Source organism: Festucalex cinctus, chromosome 2 (genome assembly GCF_051991245.1).
Source record: "Festucalex cinctus isolate MCC-2025b chromosome 2, RoL_Fcin_1.0, whole genome shotgun sequence".
NCBI classification, from domain to species: Eukaryota; Metazoa; Chordata; class Actinopteri; order Syngnathiformes; family Syngnathidae; genus Festucalex; species Festucalex cinctus.
In genome coordinates, this window is record NC_135412.1 from 4,166,675 (window position 1) to 4,184,111 (window position 17,437).

A 17,437-nucleotide genomic window follows, 5' to 3' on the forward strand; every position below is an offset into this window, starting at 1 on the left:
GCTCTGGGTTGGTCACCCCAACTCTGTAATGAGAAACTAACGCAACAACAAAGTGGCCTTTCTCTTCTCAGCCACACGCAGCTCTTTTGCTGTCTTATCTCCCCAAAACACGTCAACACACATACAAAAGAAACACGTATAGAGTTATTCCACATGTGCGCACACCCCAAGGAATCTTTGTGAACAATGTATCTTTTATTACTTTTGACTTGCCATATATTTGCAGATATTATTAGTTTATATTATACAGGAGCCAGGCTGATTGGCCTCCATGACAACAGCAGGTGCTGGCTGTCGGTCTGGCTTACTGTATGGAGCCCTTCAAAGTTTGTAAACAATGTGACGCAATTTAAAGGGCGGGGCTTAGCTGGAGGCAAAGACACCTCAGTGGCGTGTGGTTCTAACACCGGTCAGCATATTTTCACAGAAAGTTCACGTGGGAATGGACGCGGAAAACGGCCATTTGAGTTAATATGTGAGTAAACTGACTCCCCACAACGGTGAATGTTACTTTAAAAAGTTAACTCTGACTGATGGGCCGATATTTACTGACCCCTACGCACGCACTGGATAGACGATTTAACGGGACTACCCACCGTGCAATGGCCGGACATTTAAATCTACCTTATAGAAAAACTGAGCGTTTATACTAAAGATAAACTGAAGGCCTATAAATCATTACAGGTCTACAACTACGTCTTGAATGGACATGTTCAAAATTTAGAATATAACAACTTGAGCGAGGATTTTGTGTCGTGCGGTCGCAAGTGCTGCCAAGTCAACGACAGGGACAGAAGACGAGGATATACGAGGCATGCACCTCTCCTACAAAAATTTGACAACAAGTTATCGGAACCATTGTGGGGGCTTTCGCCTCCACAAAACTGAAACATACAGCTAACGTTTGGTTAGCTAGCGGTTAGCATTAGCGCATGTAGCATGTAAACACAGACTTTTTGTAAGTCCGTGCATGTAAAAAGAATAATGACACACAAATAATGACTAACTTAAGTAATTTAAATCACAACTAAGTTTAGCTCATATCATTGCCCAGGCTGAATCTGATAGTTAAATCTTACTTGATATGAAGTGTGCGCTGCAAACCCGAGCATTGTTGATGATAGCCTCATTCCAGTCCTTTCGCCTAATCGCGTTTAACCACAGCCGTCTGCGATTACTTAATTTCAAATTTTTGTTGGTGCTTTTACGGTTCTGGCAACCAAAAACACAACAAGAGGACATTTTCGACCAGCATACTTCTAGCTGCACTTCATTGCATGCAGCGGCAAGTTGTTTTTGCCTCCAGTACACACCGTGAAGTCATCGTGACATGGGCCATGAAAGGGTCTATACCTTTGTATAGTTTCTATACATTTGATGTTCAAATGGTGTGGTCTTGAATGTAAAACAATACTTTGACTGGCATTTATTGGATAAACAAGAGAAACTGCTCTCTAAACTACACAGTGACAACTTAGTGAGCTGCGGCCCGTCTTGACATAAATGGGTTGATATTCTTGCAAGTTTCTTAAAAAAAAAAACAATCGGTGAAAACAACAAGGAAGTGAAAAAAGGTGCACCACAGGCTTGAAGTGTAATAGACCCTTCAAGCTTTGACATTTCCACCTCCTATTGTGCTTAAAAGGCACACTTAAGATTCTTTGACATTTGAAAGCGCTGCAATGACTTCCTTTGTGGAGAGACGCCCACGCGTACTATTGTGCACGTCTTCCTGGCACAGAAGATTTCAGCCTTTGGGGAAAGCTGCCCGGCGAGTAGCTCTCAGTCTCCGATGATTGGAAGGTTAAAAGATGAACACACAAGTGCACGTACCCATGTGCAAACACACTTATTTAACTCTTTGACTGCCAAAAACGTCTAATAACGATTAAGAAAATCACAATGTATGCTGCCATAAACGTGAAATTACGTCTTCTATGTTTTGTTTTGTTTTTTTCTTCAATGGACGGAACAATGTCTAAGTGCAGCGCTGCCTGGTCAATGGGTTGTGGAATCAAAAACACCACCTAACTATGGCCAGCAGATGGCAACATTGTATCTCTTTTCAATGGGCTGCTGGTGTATGTAATTACAATAAAATGTGACGGAATCTGATGAATGCTCGTAATCGGCGAAATGGCACTGTGGGGGTTGTTTGTTTTGGGGTTTTTTTTTTGGCAGTAAAAGAGTTAAACTAGGCCTACGCAAGGGTCTGGATGCTGGAGCCTATCTCAGCTGGCTTTGGGCAGTAGGCGGGGTACACCCCGGACTGGTTGCCAGCCAATCGCAGAGATGACCAACACAGCACGCAAAACCAGAGCAAGTGTCTGTCAGGGATCCTAAACTGACCCGTAAGAGGCAGCGTGGTGCCACGGGATGTCCAGACAGTCAAAAAAAATACAAAAAAGAAGAAAAAGTAGGATGAGAATCTGCACCTGTTTGCTTTTCTTGTAACTACGTTGTGGTTGCAAAAATCTTCTCCTTGTTATTTACATTGTGATGAATGAATTATGAGACACGTTGTACAAACACTCAACACAACCAGTTGCTCCTCTCAGCGCGTGTCAGGTTGCAATCACGGAATCTGTGACTCGCTGACAACACACATCAGGATTTGTGAGCACAAATAATGAACAAAAAAGCCGACTCCCGAGAAAGAAAGAAAGAAAGAAAGAAAGAAAAAAAAAAAACACTCTTAGCACACCTCAGGACAATCACCCAGCATCATTTTTACACACATCTGTCACATCTGTCAGGCCTTTACTGACGTTGATAGCACGGGAGAGAAAAAAAATGCTCCAATTGTGGCCCGATTTTCAGTATGTGTGTGTTAAGCCATGCCGGGAGCATCCTGCAACATTGACACTTTCTTCCTCTGCTGCCTATTTAAGCCACAGGGAAGGACGGGGAGGGAGAAAAGGGGAATGCACTACGGATAAAAGATGGATTGAGGCAGAAAAAGAAAAAAAAACGCAGGGAGATTGATCAGAAGGTAGTGGGAAAATGAAAGGAAGCAATTTAGGATTATAAAGGAGAAAAACAATGACAAGAGTGAGTGGTGCTCGTGAAGAAACGCAAGTCACACGCATGTTTGTGTGGAAATCTTCTTTGTTAGTTACAAAATGACATCTATGTTTTAGTTATGTCACTTGAGGGCATTACGGAGACGCGCAGTTATTTCCTGGAGTTGTTTCATAATACAGTAAACGTGATCAACTATTTGAGCACGGAACAGTCTGTCCTCAATTAAGCGGCCTTCCCTGTTTACAGTGCATGTCGCCTTTGCATGAATTCTAGGGTTGTGCCAAAAAAATCGGTTCATAAAAGAATCGAGATTCTCATTTCTGAATCGAATCGATATTAATATCCAAAAATCGATTTTATTTCAATTAGAAATTAAGAAGAAGGGGAAAAGGCAGTTGTAGCCCACATGCTGTTTTTGTGGAAAAAGGCACTTATAATACAAAATTAATAAATATTTAAACTAGAGCTGTCAAACGATTAAATTTTTAATCAGATTAATCACATCGTAGAATTGTGATTAATCATTGACTTAAAAAAGCTTCTTTTTTTTTTGCCCGCTGCACACGCTCATCCTACTTTTTCTAATCAATTAATTATTTGCAGAATTTAAAATGGTAAAAATTCACCCACGCCATATGTAAACATTTATTAAATGCTTCACTTTAATGCATGTAGTTATGTTTATTGCTCAAACTCCAACAGCTACCTTTAATGTAACCATCCACTGTCGGCTAAAAAAAGGATCATCTGCGATCAAAATTAATAGTGTGATTAATCTGTGGTAATACAATGAATAATACGATATTTTTTTGTGATTAATTAATTATTTAACGCTTTAACTTTGACAGCACTACTTTAAACAAAAAAAAAAAAAAACACTTTAATGTCTCTATTTGTCATTTTGTCTTACAAAGCAGACCGGAGTCGATCATGACAATTTTGTGCATATCTGTAAATTGAAGCAGAAATCATTTGTCAATCAAATCATTTTGAATCGAAAATCGTTTGAATCGAGAATCGATTCTGAATCGCAATCAAATCGAATCATGAGACAGTCAAAGATTCCCGGCCCTAATGAATTCATATTCGCCAAACTTTCTGCGCGCATGCATGTAATAATTGCAACGTTTCGTTCCATTTATGAAGTGTTCTCTCTGTGTGTGTTTTTGTGTGTGTGGTGTTCCCACATCCAGCCAGATCCAGACATCTCCGCACAAAGGAGCCACCGCCTTATCTTCATTATCGGCGAAAATGTGCATGTCTGCGTATGGCGCTCATTTCTATTAGCTGCCTTATCTGGGAAGGGTGCCGTAACGCTCTGGGATAAGCAGCGAATGTGGAGGGAGGCTGATAAATCCCTCCATCATTCCCAGTCTACCCCACCACCACCACCACCTTAATTAAAAAGTGCTATCACCCAGAGTGAGGGAATGAGAGGGGCCAATGAGCAGCGCTCATCCATTCAGTCCAGAGATGAGCTTTAATCTCAGCATACTGGACTCGGGGAGAAGATGAGGAGTGACGAAGAAGAGAGGTCCGCTCGCAGTTGCATTGGGGGGGGGTCTCAGTTATGAGTTTACACATCATCGACACGGCAATATATCGTTGCGGGCCTCATTACAATACACGTATCGATACGCAGGCTTCAGAATCGATATTGCTCGTTAACGTTAAATAGGCAGTTAACTCATTCACTCGCCGCCATTTTCACAGAAGCAGTCCCGTTCGCTCCCGGCTGTTTTACTGTATTTTGACTGATTTTGCAAGGGCCACAGAATATTGTGTTCTATTGCTATAAAAGCATGGAACCTATCAAAAGAAAGATTAAAGTCTCTTCTTTCATCAGGAAAAAAAAGTATGTCTCTATCTGTTTCCGTTTTGCAGCAATTAGCATTAGAAGAGAGCTAAGTTCCATCAGTTTTCACAAATCTATTTAAAATTCTAAGAAATTTAGCTTTTTTCTACATGGCCCTGGTTGATCTCCTTTGCTCTGCTGCCACCTGCTGGCCGTTTGTATAATAACTACCATTTCTGCAACCGTTCTTTGCAGTTGAGAGGCTGCATCAAAGCCTTCTGTATGCTCTAGCATAAAAAAACAAAAAAACAAAAAACGTATAAATACGTCTTTGGGACACAACATTAAAAAAAAAGTATTTACACGTTATTGGGAGCAAATGAGTTAACATAGCACGTATGTGTCTTAATATACAAATTTTAATATATGTTGCTTAAAAATGAAATAGAATGTGTTACATGAAAAAAAATGCTGTTTTTATTTTCCCAAATATTTCTGCAGCGCGTGTACATTTAAACCAGGCATGCCGCTAGGTGGTAAACCAGAAGAGCTGCTAACAAAAATATTTTTGTCAGTCAGCATAACAAACATATCCTGTAGGTAAATATATGACTGTTATTATAAAATACAAGTAAATTAATGTAATATATCGGGATACGTATCGCCTTGAAGAACAAGTATTGGGATACGTATGTATCGCGAAACGTATCGTACCGTATCGTGACCCCTGTATCGCGATACGTATCGTATCGTGACGTTGGCGAAAATAACCAGCCCTAATCGACACTTTCGTGCTGCTGATCATCCGACAGAAATGATTGTCGGCGAGCTTTTTGTTCCTCAGTTTGAAATCTTTAACGGGATTTTCTTCCCTTAAGGAACTAACAAAAGCCACATAAAGGAGAGATAATGTGAACCACCCACCCGCTTTTTTTTTTTTTTTTACTTCCATTCTTCTTCCTTTCTGCTCTTCCCTCCCTAACAGGATAAGTGCCCCATGCTAATTAGCTAAATGCACAGTGCTGCCCATTGTGATCGATGGTTCAATGGATCAATCGGGAAACAGATGGTTGGGGGGGGGGTAATTGCGGGGACCTAATCCTAAACACTACCTGACTGCAGTATCATGTCTCTTTGCCTCCCTGCCGCTCTCTTTCCTCAGCGCGGCGGTGTCCAAATGACAACGGCGAGGCAATTCTCCAGAGACGCACTTCGGCGAGTCAACATCAGCAGGGGAGAGGCGTGAAGAATTAGTATTTTGCTGCGTGACTCCGCTGATTTGTTGCCACCCCTGTCCTGAACGCTTTATCTTCTCACGGGCTCGCACACCTCGCAACGCTAACGCTTTCGCCCCGCTTTTGAATCACAATGAATCCTATATGCTCCGCCAAACTCGGTGCTCTCATCTACTAAGCGCCCCCCCCACCCCCCCAGGCCATTAAAATAAAGCCACGTGAAAGACCCAGCTCTGGTCTATTTATGGAGGCTGTTTGCATGCATGCATGCATACCTGACTCAAATTGAACAGGCCGCTTGGCCAAGTAACGCTGAGACGTGACCTTGTTTTCACAGCTGATACCTCTGCGAGCGAGGCAGATTTAAAGATTGGAAAGGGCGGCTCGAGGGAAGACAGACAACAAACAGCAAAAAAAAACACGAGGAGGGGAAAAACGAGAAGCGGCCCGAAGCCAGCATTTGAAAAACAAATGATTAAACGAGCAGAGCAAACTCTGGGAGAAAACGATACCATAGGTTGGAGGCGCCGCACAACCGCCCACTCGATAAACATGCAAATGAGCGGCTTAATGCAGGGAATATTAATCCTGGTGGTTCTGGTAATTAATGTACATGTCAGCGAGTCAAGCATTGTGATTAGCAGCACAAGTGTGGAATGTAAGTTTGTCTGCATCCCGAGTGGTGGGCAGCCTTGAAAAGTGGACAAGTGAAGCGTGCACATCCAAGCACATTTCTGCTTTGCAAGGGTCATCGGTCACGGTCACGATAGTTGCGGGAAGTCGAGCTCCAGCTTGTTGCTGGATGCTTTGCTCATATTAACGGAGGCCACTTGCTCAAATGTCTCTTTAAAGGGGCTGTCTGCCGGATTCACTCAGGAAAATGCACTTTTTAAATACAGGATTTAAACAAACAAATTACTTCTCAATTTGTATATATGGGCTTTTCATAAAGTGTGGGGGTAATTTTCTCCTAAACCCCCACACCCCCAGTCTGTATTTTGCCATTTTGTGTTTGTTTTGTAAACAGCGGCTGTTTCTGTGGAAAGACACCCCTCCAGCCAATCGCAGAGCGGGGGCGGGGCGTGTCACAAACGGGCCGGGCGAACGTGTCAGCTGCGTGACGTCACTGCCGCGGCAATTTGAAAGCACGCACGGATTTTTTTTTCACTCACTCACTCACTCACAGAAGCTTACATGTGTGAATGAGTGAGTGAGAAAAAAAAAATCCGCGCGTGCTTTCAAATTGCCGCGGGAGTGACGTCACGCAGCTGACACGTTCGCCCGGCCCCGTTTGCGACACGCCCCCCCACTCTGCGATTGGCTGGAGGGGTGTAAACACACTAAAATAGAAAGCTGCAAGGGCCACTTTGATTTTTTTTTTTTAATTATTTATTAACACATTCATTGCCAGACCAGCACAAAAAAAATAATCATCATTTGACGTCTTTTTCCGTCCATGGCAGTGAATGAGTTAAACATGGTAAAAATCAATGAAGCAATTGTAAATTGTTGATATAATGTACAGTTACTTATTGAAAAATGCTTGTTTTGTAAACAGCGGGCTGTTTCTGTGGAAAGACAGTGGGTTTTTTTTTCACTCACTCCTTCACACATGTAAGTTTCTGTGAGTGAGTGAGTGGAAAAAAAATAACAATCCGTGCGTGCTTTCAAATTGCCGCGGGAGTGACGTCACGCAGCCGACACGTTCGCCCGGCCCCGTTTGCGACGCGCCCCCCCCCCCCCGCTCTGCGATTGGCTGGAGGGTGTAAACACTGTCTTTCCACAGAAACGGCCCGCTGTTTACAAGACAAACACAAAATGGCAAAATACAGGTTGGGGGTGTGGGGGTTTAGGACGAAATCGCCCCCACACGTTATGAAAAGCCCATATCTGTAAATTGAGAAGTAATTTTTTTGTTTAAATCCTGTATTCAAAAAGTGCATTTTCCTGAGTGAAACCGGCCCCTTTAAAGAGGCCCTGTTGCGCATCAACTCACAAGGGAGCCACTGTCTGTGAATCCACTCTCACTTCTTGAACCTTGATCCGCTCCGTCTCCGTCCATTTTAACTCGGCGACCCGGCAGCTTTGATGTTGCCCTCTGGCATGAACAGCCCACCCCACGAGCCTCGCCGGCAGGCCTCCCTCCTTCCACGTCACGTTTTGGCGGATGGCGCGCATCTCCACACACACACACACACAACTCTTTTCTCTAATACTGCTGCTCCTCCTCTTCCACCGGCTCCCCGAGGCTGCCTGCCCGGCCTTCGGGCTGCTCCCTTCCTGCCTCTCCCTCCTCTGCCGCCGACTGTAATGTGGCTCTTGAGGCAGCCTCTTGGCAGGGGGACACAAGAAGGAGGGGATGGAGCTTCTTGGGGCCGTGGCTACCAAGAGGTCTTACATCTGTCTAGCATCAGCGGTGCATCGGCAGCCAGGGAAACGCGCACAAGCACACGCACGCGCGCACCTACAAACCAACATGTTACAGTCTCCCACAAACATGAGACACATGATGGAACAAGTAGCCAAAAAGAGGAAGAGGTCATAAAAAGCAACCGTCACCATCAGTGAGATCATATGCTTCCCACTTATCTTGGTGACTAAGAGCAATAAAACTTTGATTAAATGACACATAAATACTCTTTACAAAAACAACACATTTTTCCTTTCGCTACTTCATCTTTCAAAATTCACTATTTAGTTGAGCCTAGCCTACGTGCTACATTTTGGTAATGATTAATTCAGTTACCATTTATCACAAAAAAAATAAAATAAATAGTTTACATGCTTTACATATTTCGAGAATGATTAACTACATAAATTGTCATTTGTCGTGGAAAATCTACAAAGCTTACAAGATGCACACATTTTGATTATGAGTAATTAAATTCCATTTTTGGCTACTTACTATCATGATATTACACGTCAAATGGGTTAAAATAATGTTTTGTACTTAATAGGGGTGTTAAAAAAAAATCGATTCGGCAATACATCGCGATACTACAGCACGCAATTCTCGAATCGATTCAATAGGCAGCCGAATCGATTTTTTTAACATCCATTTTTGATGGAAAAATATTCAACAAAACGTCTAACTTTCACACCTTAAGCATGGAAGAATGTTATATTAATGGAACATAAAGCCTTAATATTGTATTTCAAGGCTGTTCAAACGTGAAAAATGTTGTTAAACCTGTTTGTTACATACAGTGGCTCACAGTTAGAAGATAATAATACATTTTCATACAAATCTTACAGTGTACATATAAATTAACTGAATGCTATTTTATAAATTTGAGTAAAAAAATATCGCAACAATCGACTTGTAAATTCGTATCGGGATTAATCGGTATCGAATTGAATCGTGACCTGTGAATCGTGATACGGATCAAATCGTCAGGTACGAGGCAATTCACACCCCTAGTACTTAACATGTATTTATTTGTGAATAAAAAGGCATCTTTTATATTATTTGATGACATAAAATGCTCCGCTGGTTTATTTCATCCTGTGTTCTGGTGCGTTTATGCTTCCGGGGGGGTCGCGTGAGCCAACCGAACAGGAGGCGATAATGAAGGACGCAGACTTTTACTCCCAGATGAAGATTATTGTGGTGCCGATTAGGCGCCAGTTAGCATTCCTATAAACAACTACTAGCTCAGATGTTTACTCTTGCTTTTTGGACACCAATTCGGAGTTTCTTAAAGTTAAGAGAAAAAGCGAGAACTGTGGATAAAGCCACTTTTGGAATAGATAACAATAAATAATAGGCAATAACAAGACCGGATCAAGTTTGTCACACACAGACTAAAAGCACAAGTTAAACTCACCTTCTCCTCTGACCTGCAGCACCACATGGCACAGTGCCAATAACCATCCAAACATCGAGCACACAAAATCCATCTTGGAAGATGCAATAGGTTGGTCTGAATTTTTCGTAGAAGCTAAAACGTGCTCCACATCCTCTCGCGATTAAACAGGAATGAGTTCAATAATCCCTTTCAAATCACCGTCGATGGGACAACGTGACAACTACATGTCACACAACAAATAAAAACGTCTTGAATTTGCCTCACGCCATGCACGGGCAGCACATCCACATTCAAAGCGAATGAAAGTCATCCAAAAAAAAATAAAAAATAAAAATAAAAAAAAAGGGGTGCTGATGACTCCCAGCGTGGAGGAGTCAAGAGGATCCGCGGAGTGTGCAGTCCGTGTTCCGGGGTGCGCCTCTCTGGTCCACGCGTGATTTTACGCACACGAGGGGGGGGGTCGATTCGACTGCCGTGAAGTGGACAGCAGGTCCGCGGCAGGCAGCGTCACTTGAGCGAAGATGCAAGGAGCCAGAAATGTGAGCGTCGCGGAGCAGAATGCGTGAGCGTGTCTACGAGCAGCAGAGTCTGAGATCTGCTCCGTCCCCAAGCGTGCGTCCCGTGTGCGTAACAGTTGTGTGTGTGAATGTGGGGGGGAGAGAGAGTCGCCTCACTTTTGAGCCGAGCTGCTATCGCATTACAGTCGCTGCGCCTTGGCCCCGCCCCCTCCAAGCGGTTGCTGAATTTAGGGGAGAGAGAAAGAGAGAGAGAGGAAAGGGGTGGGCTACTGGGGGGGGAATGGGGGGGTTGTACACTCACGCGCAATCTCGTCACAAAAACAACGTGAGACGATCCGAGCAGAGATAGGGAGCCCTTCACACAGATAAGGCCTTGATAAGACAGCGCGTCCCATAAACCAAACACCTCCGAAGTCTGTTTGCAAAGATTTGGAGGAAGGAGACAGAAAGATCATCCCAGGAAAGACAGTGAGGGTTGGGGTACGGCAGGGGTGTCCAAACTTTTTCATTTGAGGGCCACAGAAGGACGCAAGGGCCACATAATGTTGTGAAGAGAAATTGTGTTTAGTCCTAAAAAAAAAAATTGTACAAATAATTGATTTGTGCTTTTGCATATTTAGAAAACTGCGACAGGTATATAATGCAATTTATTTGTAATATGGTAGTGGGGTTATTTTTATAGTTTTGGAATTTTTCATTTTAGTTTTTATTTTGATTTGAGTTTTTTTTTTAGTTAGTTTTAATTAGTTTTCAGGGTGATTCTGTTAGTTTTTGTATTAGTTTTAGTTTTTTAATGAATGCTTAGTTTTAGTTTAGTTAGTTTCAGTATTAGTTTTAGTTTTTTTTAATGTATATTACTTGTGCTCAATATTTAAAAAACACCATGGGCGTCATTATTCCGGTTGATATCAAAATAAATCGACTAAAAGTCACATTTAAAATCATCCCCAAAGGCTCATGCATTAAATTAATTACCAAAGAGTAAAACATTTTTGCTATAATTATAGTTAGTTTTATTTTAGTTAGTTTTTTAAACATAAAATGTAGTTTCAGTTAGTTTTCTTTTTTTAAAAAAGCATCTTCATTTTTATTTTATTTCGTTAACGAAATTATTTTTTGAATTTTAATTTTTTCGTTAGTTTTAGTTAAATAAAATAACCTTTAATAGCTCCTGTGTTTTTTGACACCTTCGCTTCTTACTTTGTCCATCTCCAAATATTTTTGTTTTTATTTTATTTGAACTGAGTCAAATGCCATTTTTAGCATATGTCGCGGGCCACTGAAAAATGGACGGCGGGCCGCAAATGGCCCCCGGGCCGTAGTTTGGACACCCCTGGGGTACGGCCTTGGGCAAAGGGGAGGGGTGCAAAACAAATGGCACATGGTGGCCTTTCACCACCGAACCCATCAAACAGCCTCGCAATTGTCATAAGAGACCTTGACTCAACTGGTGCAGCGGAGCCCACCTCAGCCCGGCCCAGTCAGCCCTGCAATCAACCGGACTAAATTCAGAGCGGCGGCGGTCTAATGACACACTAGCGGGCCCAAAATAATCTGCTGAGAAAGTCCTACCCATGTGCCCTGCCCATGGCTTGAGTTACTATGTAATAGAAGGACTCCACATAATGAGGCCTCATTGGCATCTTTATTTGAGTTGGCGAGGTGCATTCTTAAAAGGTGCGGACCCACAGGAAGCCGAGGGAGGCGGTGAAAAATCGTGGATGCTGAACGCTCCGAGACACACGAGCCCAACGCCGCTGAGGTTGGATGATTTATCATGGAACCAAACATTCTGGGAAAATATGCCCTTTTCCCACAAAACTTCATTCCCAACTGTTGTCATGCATGATGTCACACAAAATGTTGTAATTTACAAGACCTCAGTTCAGCCAGCATTGAAAGATGAACTTGATGTGTGCTGTGCTTTTTCATTTCTGTGGGTACTGTTACTGTATTTTGCTGTACACAGAACTACCATCACAATGATGATAAAGAGAAGATAAAAAAAAAAAGAGTGCAAAAGAATAAACATTCTCTCAAGAGAGCAGAATTACATTCAAAACGCTGTCATTTGCTGTGAAAGTTAACGTGAGTGTTATTATTGTGGGAATGCTGAAGCATTCCCACATATGTTATTGTAATTTTTATTCTCCACACTTTTTTGCCGCGTAAAAACTCCCAGATAATACTTTCAATTTACATCATTCAAATTTCAACTTGCTTCAAAAATTCACGCCATCTTGGGTATTTATTGCCTGATTCCAAATTACTTAGAGTATTCACACAATTTAATGTTAAATATCAACTTTTCACCATTCATTCTCAATGGGACAGACATTAAACTTTTTCTAAGTATCACTTTCCACGCCCACTTCCATTCGTAGAACTTATCAATACCAGGTGTCTGATACTGCTTGGTGGCACCAGGAGGTTATAATTTCATAATTTATCTCTCAATTTACTTCATAAGCATCCCACATGCATTCAAATCTTAGCATTCAGCATTCCCACGCAATTTCTCCAGAAATTGCACTTAGTCTAGTTATTATTATTATTATTTTTAATAATAAAATGTTTTCAGATTTTACAACAACTTCTTTTTCACATGTATGACAACTAGGGATGTAACGTTATCCAAACATCACAATATTATATTATCACGATATGGTCACGATATGATAATTATCACAATATTGTGGGGAGGTTGGAGAGATAAAAAAAAAAAGTCACAATATCATAAAAAAAAAAAAAAAATGAACAAAAAAAAAAATATATATATATATATATATATATTGATGATGCATAGGAGAAGGAATCATTCCAAAAGACCCAAAGGTGTTTCATGGGTGTGTAAAAAAATATAACAGAATATGTAGGCATAAACCTAAATATTAAGCGTATGACTGTCAAAAACAAAAAAAATTCACATAAAAGTAGTATGGCTCCAACTAACATGCTAACCACTAGGGGTGTGCCAAAAAATCGATTCATAAAAGAATCAAGATTCTCATTTATTAATCGAATCGAATTGATATTAATATACAAAAATCAATTTTATTTAAATTACAAATGAAGAAGAAGGGGAAAATGCAGTTGTAGCCCACATTTTGTCTTGCAAAGCAGACTGGAGTAGATCATGACAATGTTGTGCATATCTGGAAATTGAAACAGAAATCATTTGTCAATTAAATCATTTTGAATCGAAAATCGTTTGAATCGAGAATCGATTCTGAATCGAATTGTAGGCCCAAAAATAGTAATCGAATCGAATCGTGAGACAGTCAAAGATTCCCAGCCCTATTCCACCGGGCTGTTTATTTATTTATTTATTTTTAATTTTAATGTAACTTCACAGTTCGAGGTAAACCAGTTCCCAGGATAAGATTGTGTTTGAACCAGAAGTAGAAGGGAAAAAAAAGAAAAGAAAAGGAACCATTAAAGTTTCATTCTACGTATTTGAAAAGAACATAACTACTTTATAAAACTTAAGAACTTCCCTGCAGGAATAAAAAGAATCCAGTGCCCTTGACTGAAGGTTGCATGACAAGTGTGTCTGCGTGTGCGTGCGTGTATATATTTATGCATGTGTGTATTAACCCCGCCCCTGACTCAACCCTATGGTTGACTAGCTGCCATCAACTTGCACCCTTCTTGCAGCATGTCACTCACTTTTTAAGACCACCTCTGGCCCGGGGGAGGGGGGGGCTGTCAAATGTCATTCTGATTGGCTAATCTGGGCCTTCTGCTCTTGTATGTAGGCCGTAAAGCAATTCATCAATATTTAGCGTCATGCATGCAAACTAAAAATGTGGTTGGCGGTGGGTAGGAACTCCCTTCATTTAACCCCCCCTCACTTGATAAACAGATAAAGACTCGGACAGTGTACAACCACCACGCAACTCTGTTCTACCACAACTACCCCCACTCTCATTCCTCAGGGGTCATGTGATACCCCTCTCGCCCATTTGTCAACATCCACCACGCCCCCCCCCCCTCCTATGCGCTCTCACCTAACATTAGGTCAATGCTTGGCTAATGGAGCCTCAACAGTCCACTAGAGGATTTCAAAAGAGTTGTCGGAGGGAAAAGAAGATGGCGTGAATTCCAATATGGAGTAGCCTACTGACGCTTTAGTAGAATTGTCCACATTTTTTTTTTTTTTCTGAACGATTTCACCAGGGGAAGAAATCATCAAGTGGGTTTGACCTCGGGGAACATGCTTTTTTATTTTATTATTATTATTATTATTTTTTTTACTGTCCTCGAATAAAGTGCAATTGCACCTCCACTACATTAGGGGGCAGTGGCGCTCTCATTATTGGCAGAGTGTGCGCAAGGAGCATCGCTCGGTGGTGTAGGGGTTTTGTTAGCACTGAGCATGGACGCTTTGCACACGGCAAAAAAAAAAAAAATCGGCACAAATTATTTTAGATTTTTGTTTTGCAGGTTAAAGTTTTTTTTTTTTTTTTTTTTTAATATTGTGCTCCTGAGTTAATGTTGGTGATCAGTTTGAATGCATCATCAGGCTGAGCTATTGAACGTAGACAAAAGTATTGGGACAAGCAGAACTCAGCACATGCACTAAGAGGAGACCGCGAGATGTCGCGTTGCCTCTCTTATCACAAAGTTGTCCTTGGAGACTGACAGCGTGACTGATAACACCCCCACCTCTACATTTCACTCTCTCAGCTTCTCGCCGCCCGCCCACCACAACAATCATCGCAGCATTTTTACCAGTCAACATTCTCGAGGTTGTTGGAGTGTTTTTGAGTGGTTCTTAACTCCTGCTCATCAGACTCAACATTTGATCTAATGGCGGCGATTTGATTGGCCCTATCAGCTTGTAAGTGTGTATCAGAGAGAGAGAGAGAGGGCGGGGCTAAGAGGACTTGTCGGTAGAGCAAGGGTGGAGGATCAAGATGAAGATTTTGGTATTCATCCGTGTTGCGCCTCTGTTCTATCCATTCGTTTTTTTGTTACTGCAGCATGAAATGTAGACTGAAGTGTCTTGCAAGAGTCAACATTTGTCGTACTTTTACCTTTCCTTAGTGCTTGGCACCCACGGTGACCCAGATTCCCGGGTGGGATCATAAAAATTTCATCTGATCTCGATTCTCAAAGGCCCGTCTGCATTGTGAACGCACAGCACCAACCTGCCCCCCCACACACAGACACTTTGGAACATTTTCTCAAAAATGGCGGGCCCTTTTCACAACTTCTGCTATATTTTGCCGCTATACAGTCAATGCAAGGTAGCAATTGCACACGTGCACATCATCATCATCATCATACAGTCTCAAACAATGGTCCTGCATGTGCTGTGATGTGAAACATCTGGATGTCATGCAGCTCCTCCTCCATTCTTATGAACATGCAGTAAAAAAACAAAACAAAACAAAACAAAAGAAAACAAAAAACTCCAAGACTGCTATTACTTCAGAGAGAAGCAACACAGACCGCAGACATATTAAACTCTATCTATCTATCTATGATCGTTGTGATTCCTTTGCAGTGCCCAAGTGTGCCTAATGGGGGCAGGCAACTGCACGTGGACGTCAGGCTCCAGGAGTGCGAATAGAGACCAGGGGTGTCCAAACTTTTTTCATTTGAGGGCCACATAATGTTATGAAGAGAAATTGTGTTTAGTACTAAAAATTGTAAAAATAATTAATTTTTGCATATTTAGAAAAATGCTACAGTATATAAACTAATTTATTTATAATATGGTAGTAAATTATTATAGTTTGGGAATTTTTCCTTTTTTTTATTAGTTTAGTTCTTTAAAAATGCTTAGTTTTAGTTTAGTTAGTTTCAGTATTAGTATTAGTTTTTTTTCTTTTTTAATGTGTATAACTTGTGCGCAATATTTAAAAAAAAAATATGGGTGCAACTTCATCTGAAGGTGCTTTTCTATTGGCTGCTGTTAGATGACTGTTAGATTCTGTGTGACAGACATACTTTCAAACGTCATTATTCCGGTTTATATCGAAATAAATCTACTAAAAAAATCAAACCAAACCAAAGACTAAAATGAAGGACATTTTTGCTATAATTATAGTTTTAGTTAGTTTTGTAAACATAAAATGTAATTTCAGTTAGTTTTCGTTTTTTTAAAAAGCATTTTCGTTTTTATTTTATTTTGTAAATGAGTTTGCTTTTTGAATTTTAGTATTAGTTATTTCATTAATTTTAATGGCATCTGTGTTTTTTGACACCCTCCGGTCTTACTTTAACCATCTCCAAACATTTTTGTTTAGTTTATTTTTATTTGAACTGAGTCAAATGCCATTTTTAGCATATGTCGCGGGCCACTGAAAAATGGACGGCGGGCCGCAAATGGCCCCCGGCCCGTAGTTTGGACACCACTGACCTAGCGTAAACATGTTGTTTAATTTAGCATTATTTTGGCAAAACATACAAAAAAAATTAAAAGAAAACATAAAAAACAAGAATATTCATCTTATTAGCAGAGATGTGAAGTTGCCGTTATTTTTTGTTTTGTTGAAATCTGCAGAAACTTTTTTGTCATTTTGTCACACGTATGATGAGCAAATATTTCAACGTTGTTGATTTTGCTTGATTCTGGTACTTGGGGAGGCTGTGGGTTTTGTTCCGCCGCTGTCAAGAGAATGTTGTTTGCTTGCTTTAATTGCAAGGTGCCTGCTTTATTCCCCAGCCACCTCTGGTTTATGATGCGGCATCATTATCCACAGTGTGCTGCGGGAGAGATGAGAGGACGCAACTCCGCTTCCTCGCCTTCTCCACCAGGATCCATTTTACGTCTGCTCGACCTCTTTTCATCTCCTTCCACTGGTCCGCTGTGTGTCTTTATTGGCACATGAAAGTGACCTTCAACACCCCGTTTCCCTCCGAAACGCGCCCCTCCCCACCGCATCCATTGCTTCACTTTAGCAAGCAGGAAGACTCAGGGGAGGGGGCTTACGACGCACACTTTCCAGATGGCAATCCAATACCTGACAGGAGTGGTTTTCAAATTAAACCTCCACCAAAAAAAAAAAAAAAAAAAAAAAAAAAAGATGTTTGTGCAGAAGTTGG

The 17,437-nt window shown here is 41.3% G+C and overlaps 1 protein-coding gene across 3 annotated transcripts in view; it reads right to left on the reverse strand.

Moving 5' to 3' along the window:
- Window positions 1-10,525, reverse strand: part of nrp2a (neuropilin 2a) — a 93,124-nt gene extending 82,599 nt beyond the window's left edge. For all 3 annotated transcript variants that reach the window (XM_077512350.1, XM_077512349.1, XM_077512351.1), the window contains exon 1: window positions 9,882-10,525. In XM_077512350.1, coding sequence (XP_077368476.1) covers window positions 9,882-9,954 — 73 coding nt within the window. In that variant the 5' untranslated portion in view covers window positions 9,955-10,525. The remainder of the gene's footprint in view (window positions 1-9,881) is intronic.
- Between the last annotated feature and the right edge of the window lie 6,912 nt (window positions 10,526-17,437).